At 53.2% G+C, this 26,515-nt stretch overlaps 1 protein-coding gene across 7 annotated transcripts; it reads right to left on the reverse strand.

Moving 5' to 3' along the window:
• Positions 1-4,664: 4,664 nt before the first annotated feature.
• On the reverse strand, positions 4,665-26,515 carry BTBD2 (BTB domain containing 2). Of its 7 annotated transcripts, none has more exons than XM_019657456.1 (10): positions 26,102-26,515; positions 16,095-16,214; positions 12,839-12,995; positions 11,081-11,186; positions 10,585-10,782; positions 8,135-8,327; positions 7,806-7,893; positions 7,308-7,454; positions 6,652-6,795; positions 4,665-5,697 (listed from the first exon to the last, which is right to left on the reverse strand). In XM_019657456.1, the coding sequence occupies exons 1-10, from the start codon at positions 26,473-26,475 to the stop codon at positions 5,410-5,412; spliced, it is 1,815 nt and encodes a 604-aa protein (XP_019513001.1). In that variant the 5' UTR covers positions 26,476-26,515; the 3' UTR covers positions 4,665-5,409. The 7 variants fall into 7 exon arrangements, 6 of the variants coding, with proteins under 6 accessions (XP_019513001.1, XP_019513004.1, XP_019513006.1 ...); XM_019657459.1 differs by lacking the exon at positions 6,652-6,795 and adding an exon at positions 6,581-6,633 and having other exon boundaries at positions 5,609-5,697; XR_002125624.1 differs by having other exon boundaries at positions 5,653-5,697; positions 6,581-6,795.

Below are 26,515 nucleotides of genomic sequence, written 5' to 3' on the forward strand. Positions count from 1 at the left end.
AGTGTACCTGGCGTATAAGACGACCCCCCACTTGGAGGCATATTTTTCAGGGCCAAAAAATCGTCTTATACGCCGGCAAATACGGTATATCAAATGCATTTTCCACTTAATGGTATTTTCCGCTTACGGTATTTTCAGTTTATCGGGACATAGCCCCATCATAAGGCACATCTGTACCAATCCTCTTTTGTGTGTTTTGTCTGCCCTTAAGCTATCCAGTAAATTCTTTTCAGATATTTTTAGTTCTACAGTTTCTGTTTTCTCTCTTTGTAGAGTTCCTGTTTCTTGGTTGAAATCCACCATTGTTCCACCCCATTTTCCTCTGTATTCTCTCACAGATTTTTAACAGTGACATTATCCTTGACATCTAATTTCAACATTTGGGTCTGCTGCAGGTCTGCCTCTATGGGCTGTTTCCCCTCTTGTTTATGGGGAACGTTTTCCTTCTCGATGTCTCATTATTTTTATTGCATCCCAAACACTGTGTGAGTGAAAGGATGATCAGCTAGATGCATTTCTCCCCAGGCACGCTGTCCTTTACCAGGAAGCATGGTCAAGTGGGCTGGGCTCTCACTTCATTCACCCCTTGTTCAGATGCCTTGAAGTTTGTGTCTTGACCTGTCTGGTTTTTTTGCCAGTGCCACAGTCTAGCAGGACTTTGATTTCTGTGCATGGAAAGGCTGCAGGAGATTTCACTCCACCTTTCACCCTACCCCCAACTCACCACCCAAGCACCAAGTAGAGTCCCATGGGGGGAGTCTGCCGAGCTTTGCAAGCTCCTGGCCTGTTCTACTGGCCCACACGGCACCAGCCTCCCAGCAGCTTCTCCCCAGAGAATGCCCTTCCCCCAGCACACCCAGCTCCGACGCTGCCAGGACTCACTGACGGGGCTCTTTTCTCCCTGGAATTCAGCCCCTCTGGATTTCTTAGCACCCCATCGCTTTGAAGTATTCACAATTATATGTGATCTTTTTTTTTTTTAAGATTTTTATTGGGGAATTGGGGGGATGGGAACAGTGCTGGGGAATTGGGGAAAGGGGAACAGATAAGTTGCTGTCGTTTTGTTCTTCAGTCTAGTTGTGGAGGATGTTGCTTCACTGGCCCAAGTTGGCACCATCATTGCGCTCTTCCCAGGCGAGGCACATCAGTCGCCGGCTTCTGGATGGCCGCTCACTGCGGCTGCTGGCCACTCACGCTGGCTGCTGGCTACACACAGTAGCCCATGGCAACCCACTGCCACAGGGGCTGCAGCCTATGCCGTCGCCGGCGACTCAAAGCAGCCCAGCTCCAGGTTGAGCTGCTGTTCAGCATCTTAGCTGTGGAGGGCAGTGTCACAGGCCCTCATATGTGGGATCCGAACCAGGGCCTCTGGTGTCCCAAGCCAGCTCTTAACCATCACGCCACTCGGCCGGCCCCAATTATATGTGATTTTTAAATTTAGGGTATGCAAGGTGATGATCTAATATTTGTATACATTGTGAAATGGTCGCCACCATGGGGTAACTAACACCTCCAGTGCCTCACACAGTTACCTTTGTGTGTGTGTGGTGAGAACAAAGATCTACTCTCTTAGCGCCTTTCAGGGACACAGCACAGTCTTGTGAATATAGTCAGCACGCTGTACGTGAGATCCCCAGGACTTACAATGAAGTGTGTGCCCTTTGGCCAACACCTCCCCATTCTCTTCTCTGGTTCTATGAGCTCAACTTTAGTTTTAGACTCCTCCTGTGAGATTGTGCATACCCCACTCAGCATAATGTCCTACAGGGTCATCCAGGTTGTCACAAATGGCCAGACCTCCTCCTTTAAGGCTGAATCATTCTGTTTACACATATACATGTATGACATATATATGTATATAGGTAAAATGTGTGTATCACCTTTTGTGTCCTTTTCCATCTAGGACACTGAGGTGGTTTCTGTGTCCCATCTGTTGTTAATTGTGCGGCATTGAACGTGGGGGCACAGATATTTGAGATCCTGATTTCATTTCCTTAGAGATATACCCAGAAGTGCAATTGCTGAGTCGTATGGTAGTTCTAGTTTAAATTTTTTTTAGGAACTTCCACACTTTTCCATAGTGGCTGCACCTATATGATTTCTGGAGTGGATGCGCCCTTTCTCTAGTGTTTATTTTTAGCCAGCTGAAGTCATGGTCTGCCCTGACAGTCTACTCCTAACCAGAAATCCAACCCCTCTTACTATCTCTTCGATGTCTGTAGGACCTTTAGTGGTGTCCCTTTTGCATTCCTGATACTGGTCTTGTGTTGTCTTAAAGTTTTAAACCTTTCTTCTTTTCCAATCTATGCATAAAGTATAAATTTCCCCTCAATTCCGCTGTAGCAGGATCCTCAAATTTTGGTGAATTACAATTGCAGTATCACTCAGTTCCAAGTATTTCCTAAATTCCAGTTTCTTTTTTACCCTGTTTATGTAAAAGTGTTTCTTGATTACCAGGCATTTGGGGTTTTTTGTTGTCTTCCTGTGGTTGATTTCCAGTTTGGTTCCACTGTAGTCAGAACATACCGGTAGTTGCAGAAGATAAATTACATTTGTTTAGAATTGCACTATGATACAGAACATAGCCTGTTTGGACCATTGTTTGATGTGCGCTTGAAAGCAACATGTGTCATTGTTGGGTGTAGTGTCCTGTGTGTGTCGATTAGGTCAGATCTGTTGTTCATGTTCAAATCGCAGACACGTCCTGATTTCTTTTGTCTGCTTGTTCTGTCACTTAGAGATGGGTGTCAATCTCGAACTATGATTACAGATTTGCTGAGCACTCATTTTTGTTCTGTTATCTCTTGATTAAAATATTTTGAACCTGTGCTGTGGTGCATAAATATTGATGGCTATTACATCCTCTTGTCGAATTACCCACTACTTTTTTTTTTTTAAGATTTTATTGGGGAATTGGGTGAGGGGAACAGCGCTGGGAAATCAGGGAAGGGGAACAGACATTGCTGTCCTTTTGTTCTTCAGTCTAGTTGTGGAGGAGAATGCTTCACTGGCCCATGTTGGTATGATCATTGTGCTCTTCCCGGGTGAGGCAGATCGGTCGCCCGCCTCTGGACGGCTGCTCACAGCGAATCTTGGCAGCTCACACTGGCTGCCGGCCGCTGGCTGCCGACCACACACGGTAGCTTATGGCAGCCTACTGCAGCAGGGGCTGCAACCTACGCCGTCGCCAGCGACTCACAGCAGCCCAGCTCCAGGTCAAGCTGTTGTTCACCATCTTAGCTGTAGAGGGCAGTGTCACTGGCCCTTAATGTGGGATCCGAACCGGGGCCCTGCTGCTCAGAGCTGGCGTCCCAAGCCAGCTTTTAACCAACACGCCACTCGGCCGGACCAAATTGCCCCTTTTGTCATTGTGAAATGTCCTTAACTTTTACTAACATTTACTGCCTTAAAGTCTACTTCTTCTGATAACAGGCACAGCGACTTTCTTTTGGTTAATGTTTGTACAGGGTAACTTGGTTGTTTTATCATTTTTATAACTAAAGTGAGACTTGTCATTAGCAAATAGTTTGATTTTGTTTTTGTATCCAGTCTGATAATCTTTATCCTTCGAGTGTTTAAATCTGCTTACAATTAACGGATTACTGATAACAGTTGAGTTTGTCTAATGTCTTTTTGTTCCTTTTCTTTTGACTCTATCGTCTTTTCTTTTTTGGTGTTTTTTTTAAAAGATTTTATTGGGGAATTAGGGCAAGGGACCAGTGCTGGGGAATTGGGGAAGGGGAATAGCCAAGCTGTTGTCTTTTTGTTCTTTAGTCTAGTTGTAGAGGACACCACTCCACTGGCCCATATTGGTATTATGATCATTGCACTCTTCCCGGCTAAGTCTGTCACTCCCTGGCCATTGGACGGCCGCTCATGGTGGCTCATGGCAGCTCACACCAGCTGCCCGCTGCTCATGCTGGCTGCCAGCCACTCACAGTAGTTCATGGCAGCCCACTGCAGCCTATGCCGTCACCTGCCACTCACAGCAGCCCAGCTCCAGGTTGAGCTATTGTTCACAATCTTAGCTGTAGAGGGCGCAGCATCACTGGCACATGTGGGAATCGAACTAGCAGCCCTGTTGTTCAGAGCTTGCACTCTTACCAACTGAGCCACTCGGACGGCCCCTTTACTTTCACTTTTGAAGGACAGAGGATTCTAGTTTGGTAGTACAGTAGCCCCCCTTATCCATGGTTTCAGCTACCTGTGGTTCAAAAATACTAAATGGAAAATTCCAGAAATAATTCATGTTTGAAATTGCACGCCCTTCTGAATATTGTGATGAAATCTTGCTGTCCTTCTCCGCCTGCCCTGGACGTGAGTCACCCCTTTGTCCCGTGTCTCCATGCTTAGTCACTCAGTAGCCGCCTTGCTGCCGCAGTATCGCATGGCTTATGTTGACATCGCCCTTACTTTACTTAATAGTGCCACATTCACATCACTTTTACTATAGTGTATTGTTATAATTGTTCTGTCTTATTAATCTCTGTGCCTAATTTATGATTAAACTTCATCATAGGTTTGTATGTTTAGGAAAAAAATACAGTATATATAGGGTTTGGTACTAGCTGAGATTTCAGACATCCATAGGGGAGCTTGGGACCTGTCCCCCACAGATAAGGGAAACAACTGTACTTTCTCTGGCTGCTTTTAAGATTATTTTCCTTGGGGTTTCAGCAGTTTGAATATGTCTTCTGTTTTTTGTTTATAATCCCACTTTGGGTCATTGAGATTTGCAAACACTTGGATTAATGTTTTGATTCTGGAATGTTCTTAGCTACCATCTCTCTTCATGTACAGCCTGGGCCCCACTCTCCCACCCTCCTCTGGGACCCACTGACAGGTGCCATGACCTTCGTGCCCCCATTTCCTGTGCTTTGCTGTGTTTTCCATTCTTTCTTCTTGTGCTCGACCTTGGGTATTTTTCATTGCCCTGTTTCCTAGTGCACTAATCCTGTCTTCTGGTGCTCCTAACCACTGAGTTCCTCATCACAGACACTGTATTTTTCAGTGGTAGGATGTCAAACAGATGTATTCCAACTCTTGAAATGCTCCATTAATGCATCTATTCTGTTCTTCATTTCCTCCACTGTCTTGAATATATAAATTCCCAATTTCTGAAATATGTGTGGGTGTTTGTTTTCTATTGTTTCACTTGCTTAGTAGTTCTATTTCTCAGCATGCTTTGTAATTTTTAACTGGATGCTGGACATTGTCATGACAACTAGCAGTGACCAGCAGGGACCCAGGTCAGGTTACCCACCCCTGCATAGGTGCAGCCTGGGGACCAAGCTGAGCACTTCTGGGTGCCTGCGCACACCAGCTGCTGGCGTAGGTCCAGAGGGCAGAGCCCAAAAGGTCCCTGCACAGCTCGTTGCAGCGGGGTCCCTCCTGACACTCCGGAATGTGCTATAAGGCTCCAAGAGACCCTGCCTGGGCACAACCCCACAGTGTGGCCTTCCCTGCGGGTGTCCGTGGCCATGCTGCCCACCCACCCAGCGCCCTCCACTGCTTCACTGCAGGGGCAGGGCGCGTCCCCAGCCCCCCATGCGCTGTGGATGCCTCCAGATGGGAGCCTGGGTTGGGAGACAGCAATTCCAGATGCAGGCAGGGGTCCCAGGCTCCCCTCTTACAGTGGCGGAAACAGCCGTAGAGAGGACAGGGCCAGGTCCCAGTGCTGCCAGGGTCCTGCCGGCTCTGACGGGAAGAAGCACAAAGGTCAGGGTAGGTATGTTTTCCTTTATTTAAAAAAAATCGTTTGGGGGTGTGATGTGAGGAGGGTACACCTTTCATAGCTTCGGGGAGGACACAGGTTCCAAAACAAATCACTGGGGTAGAAACACATGGGAAGGACCAGGGGATCAGGGGAGGGGCTGCACCCTCCAGCACCTCTGGGCAGAATGCTCACTCGGGGGCGGGTGGGGTATAGTATGTACAGGTGGGCAGTGCCCTCTAAACCCCATGGGCCAGCGGGGACGTGGCCACCGTGGCTGCCCCGCAGCATCACCCCTCCCAGGCAGATGGGCTGAGGCCTGTGCCCTCAGCTGTGGGCCAGGAAGGTCCTGTCCGGAGAGGCTGGGCAGGACCTGGGGGGAGCCAGCCTGCAGGACCTCGAGGGGGTGCAAGTCCCCCATTAGTCCTACCACATGAGGCTCAGGCCTGCATCCTGGGACCAGAATCAGGGTGGCCTGAGCGTCCCCAGTGAATAGACCAGAATAAAAGGAACACAAGACCCCAACCGATGTACTAGGGGTGCCCCCACACCCTCTCCTACCAGAGAAATGGAAAGCCGAGATGCATTGCCATGTGCAGTTACACAAACGAGACGACAGTCCACACAATCCCACTGTCAGACAGCTGGTCAGGCGGCCCAGGGACCTGGCTGACCTCAGCTCAGGCAGGGTCAGGCCAGCCCTGCCCCCAGTCCTGAGGGATTGTCATACAGCCCCACCCACCCAGCCACCTCCCAGCTCCTCTGAACAGGCAGCCATGCTCGCCCTGGCGCAGATGCCTGGGAATGTGGTCGGAGTGGACACTGCCTGGGGCCCGGCGGGCTGGCGTGAGATGTGGGGCAGCCTACTTGTCTCAGGTGTCTGGGCCACCGTCCTCACGGCCACGCTGGGGCCTGGGCACCTAGGTGTAGAAGATCACCTCAGGGATCTGGCCATCCTCCACGGACGTCCCATTGTTGTTCCCTGCTGCATAGCAGAAGGTGAAGCATGTCTTGGCCCCTGTTGTGGGTGACTCGTGGGTCACCTTGCGCAGGCCTTTGGTGCCATAGTGGGAGTCCGGGCCCTGTGGGGATAGGGCCACAATGTGATCAGGACACCCCAGGACTGGGACCCCAACTGGGTGGAAGGCAGCAGAGCCCCACCCAAAGGTGTCTGCTGTGGGGAACCTCAGGGAGCAGACCCTCCACACCCACAACAGGTGATCATTCCTCCCTGCCCCACACCATTGCAGGTAAGTGAGAGCATGTGGGTCGGGGCTCAAGTCCGGGTCCTGGGGAGGGATCAGAGTAAGGCAGCTTCCTGGGTTGGGTTCAGGGATCACAGCTGGGGTCTGGGGTAGAGAACAGAGTCAGAGTTGGGGATAGAGGTGAGGTCCTGGGTATGGTTCAGGGGTCAGAGTCAGGGTTCTGAGTAGTTTTCATTGAATAGAGTTGAGGTCCTGGATAGGGTTCAGCGATCAGTTGGGGTCAGATGTCAGGGTTGGGGTCCTGGGTAGGGTTCATTGAATAGAGCTGGGGTTCTGGGTATGGTTTAGGGATCAGTTTACTTCAGGATCAGGGTTGGGATCAGGCACACCTTGAGCGTGGCGCAGGCCGTGTAGTTGACATTGGGCAACACCTCCACCGGCTCCTTGAACATGACCCGGAAGGTGCTGGCAGAGCCATCGCAGCTGAAGCCCGTGTCGTTTTGGCCTAGGACTGTGTTGCTGTCTGTGTGGATGATCTGCGGGGCAGCAGCCAGGCCCGCTCACCCAGGGCCTCCAGGCCCCCTGCCTCCATCCACGGGGCCCCAGCAAGGCCTGATCCAGGGCTGAGCCCCACCCCGGGGCCGGCAATGGATGGTCTAGCCTGTGACTCCCAAAGAGGCCCATGGGGCGGGAGGCATAGTCCCCATGGACTCCAGAACATTCCCTCCACTATGGGGTGTGATACGGAGCAGATCCTAGAAGGCGATCTGAGGGGAACCCTCGGCGGGTGGGGCGGGGCTTGGGTGGGACCAGACTGAGTCTGAGGGTGGGGCCTGAAATGGATGGGGTGGGGCTGGACTGGAGGCAGAACGAAGGTGGGAGAGTACCTGGATGTTCACTTGGTAATCTGTGGGCCCGTGGATGGAGCCGTAGAGCCCGAAGCCAACCACGAAGATGCGTTTGTTGACGGAGAACCTTATGGACAGGAACAAAGTGCTGAATTCCGAGAGACCGCAACCAGCCGAGAGAACATAGGCGAGGAAGCCCCATGGGCTTCCACCCTCCCCTGTCCTGGGGTCTGGAGACCTCCCAGGGTGGGGCCTACTCAGCCGCAGGAAACCCCCTTCCAGGCCTGTGCCTCACTCCCCACGACCCAGCGCCCCCGTCTCCCAGCTCTCCACTCCCTGGTGCCCGCCCGGCCTGTCCCAGTGCCCACCTGATGCGGTCGCTCGTGCCGCTATAGCCCCAGCGGCTCTCCACCTGCTGGAAGCGGTTGATACTGCACTCCTTGCCGCGGAGGCAGCAGCGCGGCCGGTCAATGAAGTCCACTCGAGGCTTAGGGTTTACGGTGAAGTGCAGGAAGAGGCTGACCACCTCGCGGTCCACGAGGATGCCCGACTGTGCGGGCCCTGCGGGCACAGGGTGGGTGGGTCGGGTTGGGGTGTGGTCTGGCCTGAGGCTGAGGAGGGGGCGGGGTAGGGAAGGGTGGGGTGAACATCCAGCACAGAAGATGGGCATCTCGAGTTCGCAGCATCTCACAGAGATGAAAACGGATTTTCTGCAAAACGCTAGGGATCCAGGCAGCCCTGAGGTGGGACAGCCCTTCTGCCCCATCGTTTGGGGAGGAGTCCCACAGAGACAAGGGGCTGACACCCTGATTCGCTGGCTCATTGGGCAAAATACTCCATCATGGTCCCAGGTCTCCTGGCCTGCACTGGGGACCACCTCTCAGGTCTACCCCTAGTTGACAGAGCACGTGACGGTCAGCGGCCATGGGGTGACTCCCAGCTAGAAGCAGCCTGGGGGCTCTTGGCCAGGTAGCACTGACACAGCTGGGGGAAGAGCGGAACTGCCTGAGATAGGCTGAGACAGGCCGGGAGCTGGTGAAGGGGACCCAGATGAAGAGATGTGACAGCAATAGTGGAGGCCACACACGGGGACCAGCGGGGCTGGAGGTTGCTGGCCACGGGTGGAAGTAGGAGCCTAGGATGCTTACACACTCCCCCGGGGGACAGAACACAGGACACAGGCCTCACACTTCACAAGAACCACTCATTCACCAACTGCGAACCCATTTCCACAGAGGGCCACAGCATCACTCATGGCCACCACAGCATGACACATCAACAGAGGCCCTCACAGCAGGGGACAAGAAGTGGGTAAGGATTCAGTGAATAAGGAAGATACAAAATTGAATGCAGAATGTTGACCATTGTTGTTTTTAATCTCTGCATAGAAAATGGAGAAAGAAAAATACATCAGACCTCAACTGTGATGCATGATGCAGGGGGAGGGGGGGAGGGGGCGGGGTGTGTGTGTCAAACTTCTACTGTACTTTCAAATGAAACATAAGCCAGGGAAGTCTCTAAAACAGAGTGACCAAGGGCCAAAGCCCCATGGTACCCACCACACAGGGACAGGGCTAGAAGGACATACACAGTGTCCTTCCGGGAGCTTTCCAGCTGGGGAGAGGGGTGTGAGGGGCTGGTGCTTCCAGAAGGTGGGCCGGGTTAGCTGTGTCACAGGGGGCTGAGACACTTGTGGGGGTTGGGCAACCAGGTAGGCTGGGGGACCTCGAAGAGAATGGTTTTGGGGGTGAAAGCCAGACTGGGAGGGAGGGCCTAGCAAGGCTCCTATAGATGTCTTAGCACAGGACAGTCCAGTGCTGTACCCAGGGGTCTCCCCCAGGGAATCCTAGCCCCCCAGGGGATGCTGGGCCATGTCTGGGACATCTGTGATTATCACAACTGGCATGCTCCTGGCATGAAGAGGGTGGGGGCCAGGGATGCTGCTCAGCACTCCATAGTGCCCAGGATGGCCCCACAGAGAGTGACCTGGGCCCCATGACCCCAGAACGCAGACATTGTCTGAGGTGTCACCTCAGCACTGATGTAACACTGTGGACCGTCAGAGAAAACACAGGTGAGCTGGTCCCATCTGACTTTCGGATCAAGAGGACATGTGTAGGATAAGTCTGTCCCAGCTGGTGCATGGGAAACACTTACACTCAATTATTTGTTTGCTCTTGTTGCTAAATCTGGTGATCCTGAGCCCAGGCAAGAGCAGGGGAAGCATGAACCTGGGACAGACAGGGCAGCAGGTGTGCCCAGAGCGCCATCCAGAACCTTCCAGGCCTATTTGGCTCCAGGGCCGAGGGGGAGGCGCAGCCCCAGAGGAAGGGGTTCCAAGTCAGCCACTGCTGCCCAAAAGGCCCCAGGACATGGGTGTCCCCATGGGGCGGGAGGCACAGCCCAGACCCCAGGCCCTGCAGCAGGGTCCCTGCAACACCGGCCACTTCCCACCCCTTCACAGGCTCGTCAAGGGCACTGAAACCAGAGCCCAGCCCCCAGGACATGAGCCTAAGACAGGGACCCTCAGTGGCCAGTACACTCATAAACATGCATGTGGACACGGGAGACAAAGGAAAGGAAACGAGACACAGGATGGACAGACGGAATCTGTGGGTAGTTCCATCTTTATACCTTTGTGCACAGTCCAAGCTTCCTGTCAACACGGCGAGTGTGATCAGTACTTGTGTTCCTGGCAGGGGCTCTCAGGCTGACACATGGCCAGTGCCAGACCCGGTGGGACACGCAACTGAGTAACACGCAGGCTCACCGGGGGTCACATTCCTCCCGAGCGGCCCTGTGGCCCCCCGACCATTACCTGCAGCAAACTCCTCAATGGTCATCAGCGGGAAGCGGATGAGGGCCAGTGCCTTGCCCAGGACCTTCCGCTTGTTCTCGGGCATCACCTGCAGCTGCTGCCGCTGACATTCGGCTTCGGACCAGCGGACAACAGCATTGAACAGGCGCACCTCGCGGATGCCCAGTGTGTCCCGCTCCAGGACGGCCACCAGTGTGTCTGTGGAGGACAGGGGAGCTGCGTCAATGTGGACACGCTGCGGTCTCAGCCAGGGGTTATCGGCACACTGTGCACGACCTCTGCCTATGCTGGCGAATGAGGTTCACCAGCCACACCTGTCCACCATCCTGTCACCAACAACTGAAGAGTGGGGTAGACCTGGCAGAAGCCCTGTGACCAGTAAGGCTGAAAGCACGGACCACCTGGGCCTGTGCAGGAGGAGAGTGTCCACCCTGCATGAGGATGGTGGGGCCCCAGGACACGAGGTGACCTCCTCCGGGCACCCTGCCAGCCTTACCCAGGTCAATATCTGTGAAGCCTTCTGCGGTGATGGCATCGGCTGTGTTTTTGTCAATGTTCTCCAGGCACAGGCTGGCGAGCTGTGGTTCGTCGAAGAGCCGGGCCTGCAAGGGACAGTGCGTCATCATCCAGCCCTGAGACAGGACCCAACATGCATCCCTGGTTCAACACTTGTCACAGGGCCGGCCGAGTGGCGCGATGGTTAAGAGCTGGCTTGGGACGCCAGAGGGCCCCGGTTCGGATCCCACATATGAGGGCCAGTGACACTGCCCTCTACAGCTAAGATGCTGAACAACAGCTCAACCTGGAGCTGGGCTGCCGTGAGTCGCCGGCGATGGCGTAGGCTGCAACCCCTGCTGCAGTGGGTTGCCATGGGCTACCGTGTGTAGCCAGCAGTCAGCGTGAGCGGCCAGCAGCCGCTGTGAGCGGCCGTCCAGAAGCCGGCGACTGATCTGCCTCACCCGGGAAGAGCGCAATGATGGTGCCAACTTGGGCCAGTGAAGCGATGTCCTCCACAGCTAGACTGAAGAGCAAAATGACAGCAACTTGTCTGTTTCCCTTCCCCCAATTCCCCAATAAAAATCTTAAAAAAAAACAAAAAAAACTTGTCACAAATTCCAAGTCTCAGGGACTTCAGAGTGTCAGCCCAACGGACCGGTGAGATTTTCCCCAAGTTCACAGACTAGCAGTAAAACCACTGGCTGGGGTGGGGGTCTGGTAAATGAAGGACGGGCTCCGGCGGGCACCTCTAAAGCTGGGACACCTAGCGGTTTGGGACTGGAGGCAAGGACAGCAGACAGGGCCAACCCCCAGGGAGGCACGCCATCCCCCTATGCTCTGGCAGGAGCCCCTGGGGAGAGAACTATGAATGACCAGGACACAGAAGCCTGTGCCCTGAGATTGCTACATTGGGAACCTACACACAGGGTAGAAGCCAGGGAAGGGAGAAGGCTCCCATTCATTCTGCCCAGGTAGCTGGGGGGAAGCGAGACCCCAACCCCTTGGCATCCACTATGCCCAGGGCCTGGCTAGGACACTCTATATGGCCACAGCTCTCAGCAAATGGCTGGGGGCAGCCCCCACAGGACAGTCCCAGCTCTGGCCCTTCAGAGCAACTCAGTAAGTGGCTGGTAAGGGCCCAAGGCCCAGGTGCACCCAGCAAGGGATTTGCAAATCCAACCTGTCTGGGGGGGAACTGTGACCCACCTACGAGAGGGTGCCACCCCATGCCAACCTGTGCCCTGGTATCTTCCCAGCCTCCCAGTCCTCATGGCCCCACCAGCCCCACCACAATGCGGCTGACCACACAGAGCCTGTAAGGGACCTTTTCTAAGAAATAAACACCTTTCTTCCCACACCTGAACCCTGAAAAAGAGAATTAAGAGCCAACCAGAAACCTGTAGACCATTTAATGAACAGCGACTAGCTACCAAGGAGGCCTAGAAACTCACCCAGAAAACTCAGGGGAGCCACCATGGCAGGGCGGGCACAGGGGTGGGGGGCACTTCCCCTGGCACAAAATTTAAAGGGCATCAAAAACTCTGAAATCCCACTCACCCACCTGCTCCCGCCTCCCTCCCTCCCTAGCTCCTGCACACCTGCATCTTCACTTGTCTCCCCCATCCCTGCTTTTACCTGCCCCCCTCCCCCAATGGAGCCTTCACCCGGTGTCCCACATCCTCTCCCGGTCCCCCACGCCCTCACCCAGTCCCCTGAATCCATGCTGGGTCCTTCGTGCCCTCGCCCGTCCCCGCACCTGTGTCAGCAGCATAAATGCGTTGTCTGCCCGCAGGTTCTTCTTCAGGAACTCCACACAGTGGGCCTCAAGCGCAGGCACCGCATACTTCTTGGCTGTGTACAACGTGGTCATGACTGTCTCGGGCCCGATCTGAACCTCATCTGAGTAGAGAAACCTGGGGGGGAGGCCGGCAGCCATGAGGCAGGGGCCACCCAGCCTGCCGTGGCTCCACTCGGACCATCAGACCCCCGGCTGGAACCCACACCAGCCCCCACCCCATGGGCCAGCCTGAGAAACCTTCCAAAACCAGCACCTGTTGTCCTCTGATCTGCAGACAGGGCCTGGCAAAGGTTGTTACCAGTGAAAACCAATGAGGCTAAACTACCCACTTTCCAACACAGGAAACACATTTGCCCTGCAGGCCTTCTCCTTTCCCATGCAGAAGCACGAGGGCTGAAGGCCACCATGGGTTTGCTGGGGAGATGGGACATTTCTACACCTCCCGACCTGCACAGCAGGCCTGACGGCAATGCTCAATGAGGTCTGGGCAAATCACGGGACTGGAAGTGCCAGCCTGAATCAGACACACATGGACACTGACCACTGCCATCGCCCGGATCTAAACATGGGTCGGAAGTTGGGGTCATAAAAAAAAGACGGTGAGACCATGGAGATATCAGAGCCCTTGTGCATGGTGGGTGGGTGTGCAGAACCAAGTAGGCCAGGAACGGAGCACCCCCTCCTGAATCCGGCTCCAGTGTGTGCCAGGAGCCCAAATACAGTCCAGTAGCTAGAGTTCCTAGGGTCAGGAAGACCCTGGAACCCTGCTGGACACCTCACAGCACTCAGGACAGCCCCCCACAGTGACCCACCCTGATGTCAGCAGTGCAGGGGGGGATCCTCTAATGGGGACAAGTCCGCTTATATGCAGAGGGACAGGTAAGGTCCTCACACCAAGGGTGATAGGGTCAACCTTCTCAGGAGGGCACATCAGCAGTATTTATCAAAACACAGAGACAAAGTTTAACCAAAGGCAGGGTTTGGCAAACTGCATCCTGTCACCTATTTTTTATTTTTTAAATTGATATCACTTTATATTTTTTAATTATGGTAAAATACACATAACATGAACTTTACCATCTTAACCATTTTTAAGTGCACAGCTCAGTGGCATTAAGCACATTCACAGTTGTGCAGCTGTTCCCACCATCATTTCCAGAAGTTTCCATCTCCCCAAACTGACACTCTGTCCCCATTAAACATTCACTCCCCTCCCCTCCCCGAGCCCCTGGTCTCCACCATCTACTTTCTGTCTGTGAACCTGACTCCTCTGGGGACCTCCTGTGAGTGGGATCACAAAGTATTTGTTCTTCTGTGACTGGCTTATGTCACTGAGCATAATGTCCTCAGGGTCCATCCATGTTGTAGCAGGTGTCACAGTCCTTTATTTCTAAGGCCGAGTAATATTCCAGTGTGTGGATGGACCACCCTTGTTGATCATGCATCCGCCCATGGACACTGGGGCCGTGTCCACCTTTTGGCTGCTGTGAGTCATGCTGCTGGGAACACGGGTGTGCAGGTATCTGTTCGAGTCCCTGTTCTCAGTGCTATTTGTGCACACATAGCAGTGGGACCGCTCGGTCATATGGTGACTCTGTGTTTAAATATTTCAGGAAGCACCATCCCACTTCCCACAGCGGCCACCCCATTTCACATCCCCCAGCCATGCACAAGCGTCCCAATTTCGCTACATCCTTGCCAACTTTTGTCATCGTCCCTTTTTGAAAAAATTTTTATAACAGCCATATATAACAGAGTGAAGTGACATCTACTTGTGGTTTCATCAACTGTTTTTGTAAGTAAAGTTTTACTGGCACACAGCCCCACCCATAGTTTACAAACTGTCCTGACTACTTCTGTAGTCACAGTGGCCATAGTGGAGACAGCCCACCAGCCGCCTTGGCCGAGAAGCATCCACCATCTGGCCCTGGGCCCAGGAAAGGTGCATAGAGATGGATAAAGGAGCTTGTTTCTCAGAGTGCTGTTGTGACCTGGAGGACACTGGGGACAGCCACAGGACCCAACAACATTAGATGGAGTCAAGTGTTATGGGGCATCCACAGACAGAACCAACTAGAACAAAATTATGCCCAGCAACGCACTGTGGACACTGGTGAGAAAAGGGGTGAGGACACAGTAGGGTGGAAAGGCGGCTGCAACACATTACACACACAGGACATGAGCCAGGAGGGACCAGCAAGATGGTCTCCTGGATGTCTGAGAGGAGAGGACAGGGTTACCCTACTTTGTTCTTTATGCTTCTCCGTATCAACTTTGTGTGTGTGAGAGCCTGTGCCATTTTGATCACCAGGACGGAAAAAAATAAACTGCGTTTAAAAAGATGTTTTCACTGTTTGGGATAATCTTTAGAGTTACCCATGACAATTTATAGCCAGTGTTCCTGGGAGCCAGCTGGGCAAGGAGAATGGTGTGGGTGTTCTTGAGAGCTCGCCCCGCCGGACAGTCAGGACCTCAGCTTCCACGTGATCCCACTGCCTGTGGTCACTGCTCAAGCTTTGTTTCTCCTCTCTCATCCAAGCTGGCTCCATTTCCTATGACTGTGACAGCCCCCCTCCCCAGGCGTTCACGGTACTTAAGAAAAAATTCTGAAACTTAAAAGGAAAAAATAAAGGTGGCATAGAAAATCCTTACTTTATGCTACTTCTTTAACTCTGTCAACTACAAAGGATCAAAATGAGGGGTTACGTACAAGGTGGATGACTTTGAAAATGACGCTCAGTGAGACAAGCCAGACATAAAAAGCCACACGGTGTGTGATTCCATCTACGTGAAATGTCCAGAACAGGCACATCCACAGACACACAAAGGGCATTAGTGGTTGTTGAAAGCTGGGGAGGGGAATGGGGATGACTGCTAATGGGGGCGGGGTCTCCTTTCTGGGGTGATGAAAGGTTCTGGAACTAGATAGAGGTGGTGGTTGAACACATCTATGAATATACTATAAACCACTGAATTGTACACTTTAAATGACTAAATTGCATGGTATATGATTTACATTTCAATTAAAAATACAAAAATTAAAACGGGATGGGGGCTTCCAGAGATCCCCTCACTGTGGAAGCAAGTTTTAGAAACTTCCAGGGAGCCAGGGCTCTGGAGGCAATTTTCTCCCTGAGCCCCATCTGTTTTCTGATGTGTTAAACCATCAGGCATCCATCCTACCCCTCGGTGGTGAGGCCCCAGAAGGTCTTACTTGAGCAGCGCCAGGAAGGCAGCTGGCTCCACGTCAGGCAGCTCGATCTCAGTGGATGTGGTGGCCATGCCTCCATTGAACATGGCGTCGAAGACAGCACTGCCCACAGCAAGCACAAACCTGGCATGAAGAGAAGACCTGGTTACCTTCCACGTGGCCCAGCCTGTCTTTGTCACCTGAGCCTGGTGCTATGGGAAGGGGCAGGGATATGTGTAAAGTGAATGTCCCCAACAAAAACTCCCCCACCAGAGACCCTGGGAGGCGTTACAGTAGCAACTTCTCTGCCAGCTGCTCCCCGCCACATCATGCCCAGAGCATCTCTGTTCATCCATCCATCCACCCATACACTCACTCACTCACTCATTCACTCATGTGCTGGCTCTACACACACCTGCCCTGTGCTCAGGCTTTGGGCACTGGGGCCCCCATCTTCTTGGAGGGGAGCAGACACAGGTCAAGGGCACAGACAGCCTGACAGCGGGTAGGAAGGAGAGAGAACACAGGGCTGTGAGGGGAGCAAGGGTCAGGGGAGGTCTGGCAGGAACATCTGAGCCAGGCTGAGTCTGTGGGGAAGGGTGTCGAGGGCAAGGGAACAGCAAGAGCACAGAAGAGTGTTTGCAGGCACTGGCCATGAGGAGACCTGTGGGTTCTTCCAGGAATGACTCACCCACTTGGGCCCACCTGCCCGTGTCTTCTTCAGTTCGAGGGGCAGGAAGGCCCAGTGAGTGAAGACAAGCTGTGAGGAGCCCCAAGCCTTCCCTCCAGCCAGCTTTGAACCCTCCTTTTGGCCCTGTCTATGGGGGCCAGTAGGATTGTGAAGGGACTCCACGGCGCCCACTCAGGACAGGGCCACCCATTCTGTGCTGTCCATCCTCAGTCCCCAAGGCCCATTCCAAGACGTCCTCCCCCTGGGGAGGCAGCAATGACTCAGGGGCCATAGCTCTGCAGCCTACCTGCTACAGAGCACCCATCCCCGGGTCTGCGAGGCCCCTGTATCACACCCCTTTTGGGATCTCCACTGTGACAAACACAGCTCTGAGCAGTCACCCTACTCAGAAATCTCCTGACTCAGCAGACATCGGCAGGTGAGACAGAGCCAGCCCCACACGGCACCTCCCGGCCGCTGCCCAGTGCCTGGGGCGCCCTTCCCACAACTCCCAGCAAACCCCAGTCTGGGCTGCCCCCTACATTCCCCAGGGAGAAGCCTTGTCTCTCCCCGGCCCCCACTTCCTCCCCTGTCATGGGACGCTTGTCCCTTGGCCCTTCCAAGCCTTCATCTGGTCCATAGCCTGGCCCAGGACTCGACCCCACCCTGAGGGCCAGACCAGAGACAGAGGGCCAGGTGAGAAACCAAGTGTAGTGGGGTGAGGAGTGTGCCCTAAACTTTACATCCACTGAAAGTCAGAATGGGGCCCCATCTGGAAATAGGGTCTTTGTAGGTGTAATTAGTTAAGATGAGGTCACACTGAAGTGGGGTGGCCCTGATCTAATGACTGGTGTCCTAACAAGAGGGAAATGTGGACACAGAAACACACAGGGAGAGGCCATGTGATGATGGAGGCAGGAACTGGGATGGCAAGGCCATAAGCCCCGGGGTGCTGGAACCTCCAGAGGTGGGGATGGGCAGGAAGGACCCTCCCCTGGAGCCTCGGGAGGGAGCACGGCCCTGCCACACCTTGAGTTTGGACTTCTGGCCCCAGAACTGAGAGCACAAATCTCTGTAGTTTTGCCCGCTCATGTGGGCCTGGCCTGTGTCTGTGCAGAGCTGCCCAACACTGGGCAGTCAGGGACCTCATGTACCCTCGGTGACAGACATGAGGACAAATCCCAGGTCCTGGAAAGACTGCAGGGTTCGAGGTAGGTATGTCCCATCTCCAAGGCTCCTCCACCCGACCCCTCTGGCACCCCTGGCCAGATGCCCTTATGGCCTTCAGATTCCAGCCACCAACCCTGCTCCCTTGGCACCTTGCTTGATCCTGCCTCCAGCCAACCAGAGCCCCCAGCACCATGCCTGGGGCTTCCCCATCATGTCTTCTCCCCTCCTTCTTCTTCCATCTCCAAAAACATAATGATAAATGCAAATAAAAACCACAGTGAGGCACCACCTCACCCACTAGGAAGGCTAGAATTCAAAATAAGGACAATGACGAGAGCTAGTGAGGACATGGAGAAACCAGAACCCTCGTGTGTGGCTGTGGGAACATCAGGTGCGTGGCTGCCATGGAAGGCTGGTGGTTCCTCAGATGGTCAGTCATGAGCGGCCATCTGACCCAGCAATTGTACACCTAGGTGTCTGCCTCACAGAAACATGCGTCCACACAAAACCTGCACACGCATGTGCACAGCAGCACAATCCACAATGGCCAAAATGTGAAAAGAAATCCCCAAACACTTGGAAATGGATGACACACTTCCAAGTAACCCAAGGGTCACAGACGGAACACAGGGACATTAGAAAATGAAGATAAGACACATCCAAATGTGAGGGATGCAGCTAACAGTGCTCAGGGGTAAATACCACATATCTATTAAATAAAGATCCAAAGTCAAAAAGGTTAGCTTCTACCTCAAGAATCTAGAGAATGAAACAGCAAAACAAACCCAAAGAAAGATGGAAATAATAAAAGTGGGAGCAGGAATTAAGAAAATTGGGAATGGGGAAACAGAGAAAACCAATATAACCAAATCTGCTGCTCTTTAAAAAAAAAAAAAATCAGTTGCTAAAACTTTAGCCAGACCAACCAAGAAAAGAGAAAAGACAGCAGTTAGCAAAATCAGGAGAGAAAGAGGGAACTTCACTGCAGACCCTAAAGAAGATAAAAAGTTGTAAGACGGGGCGGTCGGATGGCTCAGTTGTTTAGAGCGCGTGCTCTGAGCAACAGGGTTGCTGGTTCGATTCCCACATGGGCCAGTGAGATGCGCCCCCAGCAACTAGATTGAAAACAATGACTGGACTTGGAGCTGAGCTGCGCCTTCCACAACTAAGACTGAAGGACAACAACTTGACTTGGAGCAGATGGCTCCTAGGAAAAACACAATGTTCCCCAATAAAGTTAAAAAAAAAAAGTTGTAAGACAACTTCACGCAGACAAATTAAGACAATTAGATGAAACAGACTGTTCCTAGAAAGATACAAGCTGCCAAAGGCAACTGGTGAAGAAACAGAAAATCTAAACAAATACGTAACAAGGCAAGAAAATGAACTTAAACGTTAAAATCTTCTGCCAAAGAGAAGCCCAGCCTCAGGTGACCCGATGCGGGGGTTGGGGGGTGGGTTCTGACATGCATTGCCGGTAGAAATAACACCACCGCACCCACATTCCTCCACGATATAGAGAAGGGGGAGCAGTCCAACTCATCTAGAGGCCCGATGCTCCATGGGGGCTGGGGGATGATTTCTCATCATGTCATATGTAAGACTTAAGCTGTAACGCGTCTGTTCCACTCCTGGGCATTTCCCCAAGAGAAAGGAAGCACACCGCCACACGGATCTGTGCCCGCCTGCCCAGGGAGGCATTATTCCTACAGTAAAACACTGGAGACAGCTGCATCCCCATCGCTGGTGAACAGACAAACCATGGTCTATCCACGAGGGGCGTTCAGCAGGAAAAAGAACTTCTACTTCAGCACCAAGAAGAAACGAGCTCCTGAGATGCACAACACCGAGCCTCCAAGACTTTGGGAACCTTTTGGTGGTGATGGTTGTGCTCTAAAACTGGGCTATGATGGTTGACAACCGTCAACCTTCATACCGTCAAACCGTCAAACTTTCGACCAGGACAGTCATCATATCAAACAATGCCAAATCCAGCAAAAGCTCTTGATATCCCCACACCCACACTTCCTAAAAATTCTTACTAAATGAGGGATGGACAGAAGGTTCCGTACCTTGTGGAAGAGAACTTGCAGGAAACCAATCTCAACAGTCACATGTAACTGTGAAAAGCACCAAGGCTGAGTGCTCTCACCCCTCTTAAGGAGCAATGCCCTGGGGGTCAGGAATGCAGTAAGAACAGAAAAAAATAAGGCAGGACTATGAGAAAGGAAGAGAAACAATCTGCCCATATCAAGATTCTCTAATTTAAAATTCCAAGCATGCACTGTCCAACACAGTTGCTATTGGCCACACAGGACTATTTACGTTTAAATTAAAATTCAAGTAAATAACAGGTTCAAGTCCTTGGTTGTGATGGCCACATATCAAATGCTCCATAGTCACATGTGACTAGTAGCAGAGAGCATAGATCTAGAACAGTCTCATCATCACAGAAAAGTCTACTGCACGGGGCTGGGACAGAGTAAGCTGAACAATTATGAACACTAAGTGTTCGGAAAGAAATCGTTCAAATCACATAAAAATAAATATGCCCCCAAATCTATAGCTTCCCAGCTAGAAAAATATAATGGAGAAAAGATTATTCACAAAAGAGAAAAACAAATACCTGAGCAAAAACTCAGCAATAAACATGCAAAAACTATACAATGAAGAAAATTATAAAGCTTTGTAAGGTTGCTACAAAATGTCCTGAATACATAAACAGAGAGAGATTTCATGTTCCCAGATATACTCCATTATTCTAAATTTCCAGTTCTCCTCAACCAGGCATCTTTGGGAAGATCAATTCCCCAGAGATGCGTTCAATTCCTTTAACGCTTAACAAATGGATTCTAAAGATCATAAGAAACCACTAGAGGGAGCAGGACAGCAAACTCGGCCCTGGGACCCAATCTAGCCCACCACTTGTTTTTGTAAATAAAGTTTTATTAGAACACAGCCCAGGGACAGCCGAGTGGCACATTGGTTAAGAGTTGGCTTGGGGGGCCAGCCGAGTAGCTCAGCTGGTTAAGAGCTCGCTTGGAACTCCAGCTCTGAGCAGCAGGGCCCCAGTTCGGCTCCCACATGAGGGCCAGTGATGCTGCATCCTCTACAGCTAAGATGGTGAACAACAGCTCGACCTGGAGCTGGGCTGCCGTGAGTCGACAGCGTAGGCTGCAGTGAAGCTACAATGGGCTGCCATAAGCTACCGTGAGTGGCTGGCAGCCGGCATGAGCTGCCAAGAGCTGCCAAGAGCCGCCATGAGCGGCCGAGTGGCCAGCGACTGATCTGCCTCACCCGGGAAGAGCACAATGATAATACCAACATGGGCCAGTGAAGCAACGTCCTCCACACTAGACTGAAGAACAAAAAAGGACAGCAACTTGTCTGTCCCCGTCCCCCAATTCTCCAATAAAATCTTAAAAAAAAAAAAAAAAGAACACAGCCCATACTCATTCATTTATGTCATTGTTTTGTACTGCCAAGGTGGAATTAAGCAGTTGGGACAAAGACTGTGTGGCCCACAGAAAATATTTACTATGTGGCTCTTTACATATGCTTGCTGCTGCTGTGCTAGAATATAAGTTCCCCAGGGAAAGAGATGTTTTTCTGTTTGCACCATGTTTCAATGGCTGTTGGGTGGAGGCATAGACAGATGGGTGATTCTGGAAACTCAATGTGTTAGACCAGCTTAAAAAGTCTTGACACGGAATAAAATTGGGAACAACTTCCTCAGCAATTCTCAAAACACACCATAGAGCCACCGTCATCAAAAAAAGCTGTCATCTGACTAAAAACACACAAACAGGTCGACGCCACCGAAGAGACCCCAAACACAGACTGTTCCACATTCTAGACTCTCAGCATGGCTACATTTCCCATGAGAGTGAAGACAGTTAATTGTGTGGGGCCACCCGATTTGTACGCCCGCAAAAGTGCCATAAAGACATTCGCTGGGGGCAGCCGGTTAGCTCAGGTAATTGGAGTGCAGGCTCATGACACCAATGTTGCCAGTTTGATTCCCACATGGGCCAGGGAGCTGCGCCCTCCACAACTAGATTGAAGACAACTACTTGACTTGAAGCTGATGGGTCCTGGAAAAACACACTATTCCCCAATAAAATTTCTTTAAAAAAAGAAAAAGTCATTTGATGTTTGCTCAGAGTGAGCCCTGAGAGAAAAGGCACACACATTAGATTCCAGCATACTGGCCGACACGTATTTACTGATTATCTGCTGTATGCCGGGCATTCTCCCAGGCATTTGGGGTGCAGGACAGGAGACAGGCAAAGCCAACAACAATGTAATATCAACGCCGGGCGTTAGGAAGTTAGAAGGAAAAAGCTGTAGGGAAACAAGAAGAGTGGGGTGACAGGGTAGGGGCTGCAAAGTTAAGCAGAGCAAGAGCTGGGATGTGAGCTTAGCCAGGGCCAGCCCCTTCCACTGTCACAAATGCCAACCTGTGTTCCGGGGTCCCATGCCCCACTTCACCTTGCACCGAGTTCAGGGGCCAGAGCCCCAGCCATGGGCACCCCAAGCCTGGCCCTAGGAGCTGGTGGCTCCAGACCACATCTTGAAATTAGCATAAGCCTCGGCCTCACTCTTTTTAAAATCAACCTCAGGCCTTGTTCCCATGTCACGTTATAGCCCTAACGTCCTCTTTCTGCCCCAGGACCCCATCCAGGATCCCACATGGCATCTCATCGTCCCTTAGGCATCTCAGGCTGCGACAGTTTCTCCACCTTGCTCCAGTTTTCCTGTACTGGGCAGTCTCAGGGAATCGTGGCTGGGGTCAGGCAGGTCTGGTCCGTCTTTGTTGGGGGTTTTCTTGTGATTAAACTGGACCGACTGGTCTCCTAGGGTTGCTATCCGAAGTGTTGGCAAACTAGGTGGCTTGAAACAATGGAAATCTATCCTCCTACATGCTGGAGGCCAGATGTCCAAAGTCAAGGTGTCAAAGGGCCACACTCTCCCTGTAGGGCCCCAGACAGGGTCCTTCCCACCTCTTCCAGCTGCTGGGGGCTCCCTGAGCTTGTGATATCATCCCATCTCTGCCTCCGTCGTCACATGGCCGTCTTCTCTGTCTCCCCTCTGCGTGTCTCTTATGAGGACAGTTGTCACTGGGTTGAGGGCCTACCCGGATAATCCAGAATGATCTCATCTTGAGACCCTTAACTTAATCACATCTGCAAAGATGCTTTTTCCAAATAAGGGCCAATCATAGGTTCTGGGGATTAGGATGGGAACATATCTTTGCGGGGACACCATTCAACCCACTACACACCAGGGTTATAGATTCTGGGGAAGAGGACACCCAGGTAAGGTGCCCTTCTCGTCAGAGGTCCCTGACGTACACACATCACCCTGAGGTTGATTGACCTTGACCACCTGGCTGAGAAGGGGTCTACTTTCCACCCTACTCTTCACATGGAGTCCTTAAATCCAGCCCCCCAGAAGGGGGTGGGAACAAGGTCCAGCCAAGGGTTTCCACACATATGACCAGGAACTCTCCAGACCACGGTCTTTCCGAACCACTAGCACATGTGTTCAACCGTCACTCTCCATCAGCGTGGCCTCTGGGACTTAACTCTGCATTGGCTTATATCCCTATCTTTATCTAAGCTCCTGGTCCTCTAAAGGAGCCGTGGGTCATGGAGTCCATCTTCCCAGCAGCCCCATGACCGGAGGTATCTGAGTGGTACGTCCTAGTTCACAGGTGGGGAAACTGAGACACAGCAAACCCAGGGTAATTCACTGGGGCAGTCACCCACCTGACCACTGCAGGTAAAATTTTCACAATTCATATGAAATAATAACCCAAAGGCTAAAATGAAAAGGAACTCGAACCTTCTATTGGGGCATCCATAGAGTAGGGCATCAATACCAGGGAAATGGGACAAGAAACATGCCATCGCCCTGGCCCCAGACATCCTCCAGACATTAAGCACACAGGGAGCTCTCAGGACCCAGGGAGACAACTGATGGGTACAGGGACCTGCAAGGTGTGACAGGGGAGCCAGGCAGAGTGCCACCAGGGGACATGGGATTCATGAAGCTACAAGCACAAGAAAGTTACAGGTCCAGAGGTGGGCCAGTCTGATGGTGAACGTTGGGGTGCAGGCATGCACCCCCATACCCAGAAGAGCCTGCACCCCATACCCCATTTAGGAGTGGCTCCTTGCTGCCATTCCTAAGCACTCTTTTGTCCACACATTGCCCCCAGGATACTCCACCCACTCCCAACAATATGATCCCTGCACGCTGCAGACCCATCACACACTTCTCTGGTCATATTGTTTCTCGCCAATACAACATGTACCACCATGCCTGTCCTCCCCTGGGATACTCAAGCCAAAAGTCCAGGGAACTTCCACCACATCCCCCCATTCTCCTCTGCCAAGCCACCTCCTCACCACATCACAGAGCAGTACCTCCCCCAGAGAAGCTGAACTCTCTGCTTCCCAATTCTGCTGTCTCCACTAAGCCCATCATCTCCCATGGTGTCTGTGGCCCATTCCACCCTTCAAAGCAGACGAGGTCACTGTGGCCTATAGGGCCCTTTGCTCCCTCTGCTCTGGCCTTGCTGTGGTTCCCACTTGCCCAACTCCTCTAGTCTCCAGGCCTTACATTCCTGTGCTCCCCTCCCCTTCCCCTGCTCTGCTCAGTGCCACTTGCTCAGAGGTGTCCATCTGGAGCAGGTCAGCCCTGTCATTACCCTGGGGCCTGTCTCCCTCCTGCTCTCAGAAATTCTCACTAAATGTCACACCCATCCTTCCTCACTTAACCTCCACCTCCCACTAGAGCCAGGCCCCTCTTTTGCTTCTCTCCAGGGGTCCACACTTTGTCACAGGCCAATGAACCTTCAAGCATGATTATGTATCTCAAGGTCAGCTGGCATCTGGGGAGGTCCCCCAGCCCCCTTGCTCCCCTCAAAGAGAAACCCTGATGTTCCCCCACTGGTTGGGGCTTCTAGCTGTATCCACCTGCCCAGTGAGGATTCCAGTCAGGGGTCTGTGGGCAGGAGAGCCCGGACTGGACTGAGCAGCGTTTAAGAGCAGGAGGGGCTGAGGGAGGCCAGTGGTCCAGGAGGGACTGGTAGGTGGCAAACGGACTAGCCTCCTACTCCAGGATTAGGAAGATGGCCCACATGGACAAAGGAGAGAGGGCTGCACACAGGGAAGGGAGGAGCCAGGGGAGGTCCTGGGACCTAACCACAGGCCTGGAGTCTTCTGTGGACAGGAAGCCAGACGCTATTATACATAAATAACCAAGAAAAAGCCACAAAGACTGTCAAAGGCACAGGCTAAAGGCCACACGCCAGAGAGGCAGGAGGACCCTCACAGCAAGTTAGGGGGCACTCCAAGCAGAGACACAAGAAGCCACCCAGTACCCTCCCAGGGTGGAGCCCCCAGCAAGCCTTCTCCACCGAGATCCCTGGGGTGCAATGGGGAGCAGGGTCAGAAAGACTGGGAGTGGGCAGGGCGGTGTCTGACATCAGCTTACCCAGCCCAGGAGTCTGGGGCTGCACCCTAGAAACTGGCAGAGGGATGGGGCCTGGAACAACAATGCCCCCTTTTCCAGAGAGGAGGCCTGGGGGCTAGGGGGTGAAGGGACTGGGGAGGGTCAGGGATTAGGGAAGGGGGTCAGGAATTCAGGAGGGTGAAGGGGCTGGAGGAGGGTCAGTGGGCTGGGGGTTCAGGAGGCTGGGGAGTCAGGGGGCTGGGAGCTATGTGGTTTGGGAGTCTGGGGAGTCCTGGGTTTATGAGGCAGAAGTCTGGTGGGGATGTGGGTGGTCACAGCACGGAGAGGATGGGGTACTCAGTGGAGGTCACTGGGGCAGGATGGCAGGACCCAGGGGTGGAGAAAACTGGTGGGGGTCACAGGATCTGGAAATTCTGGTTGGAGTGGCAGGGTGAGGGGTGTCTGATGGGGGTGGAGGGACGGGGGGCCAGGGAATGGCTAGTAATATGGGGGCTGCGGGATAGATGGGGCTCCAGCAGGACCACAGGGCCTGAGGATGATGGGGCCTGGGGAAGGTGGTGACCGGGAGTCCTCGAGGGTCTGAGGGCTGCAGATAACGGGGATGGCGGGTCCCGGGATGGCAGGATCCCAGGGAAGGGGGTTCAGGGATGGCGGGCCCCGGGGATGGCGTCCCGGAGAGCCCGGGGGCCCAGGAGCGGGCGCGGCCCACCTGTGCGCCGGGATGCGCTGCGCGCCGAGCCCCTTGCCCACCAGGAAGTGCACGTCGCACAGCACCTCGTTGTTGAAGAGGAAGGCGAAGCGCTCCTGCACCGTGGGCTTGGTGGCCTGCCAGTTGTACACCGGCTCGCGCAGCAGCGCCGCTGCCCCGGGCTCCTCGGCCACCCGCTCCCCTCCCGCCGCGGCCTGTGCGCCGGGCCCTGAGCCCGGAGGGGACGTCCCCGGGGTGGCGGGGGCCGGGGCGGCGGCCGCAGCCGCATTGCCGGGGGCGGGGGCAGCGTTGGCACTGGGACCCGGGCCGCCCCCCGCGCCCGCACTGACCCCCGGCGGGCATGACGCACGGCCGCCGCTCCCACCCGCCGCCATCTTGTCGGTGCGGCGCCGCGGGGCGGGCGGGGCTGGCGGA

Source organism: Hipposideros armiger, unplaced genomic scaffold (genome assembly GCF_001890085.2).
Source record: "Hipposideros armiger isolate ML-2016 unplaced genomic scaffold, ASM189008v1 scaffold_275, whole genome shotgun sequence".
Taxonomy (NCBI): Eukaryota; Metazoa; Chordata; class Mammalia; order Chiroptera; family Hipposideridae; genus Hipposideros; species Hipposideros armiger.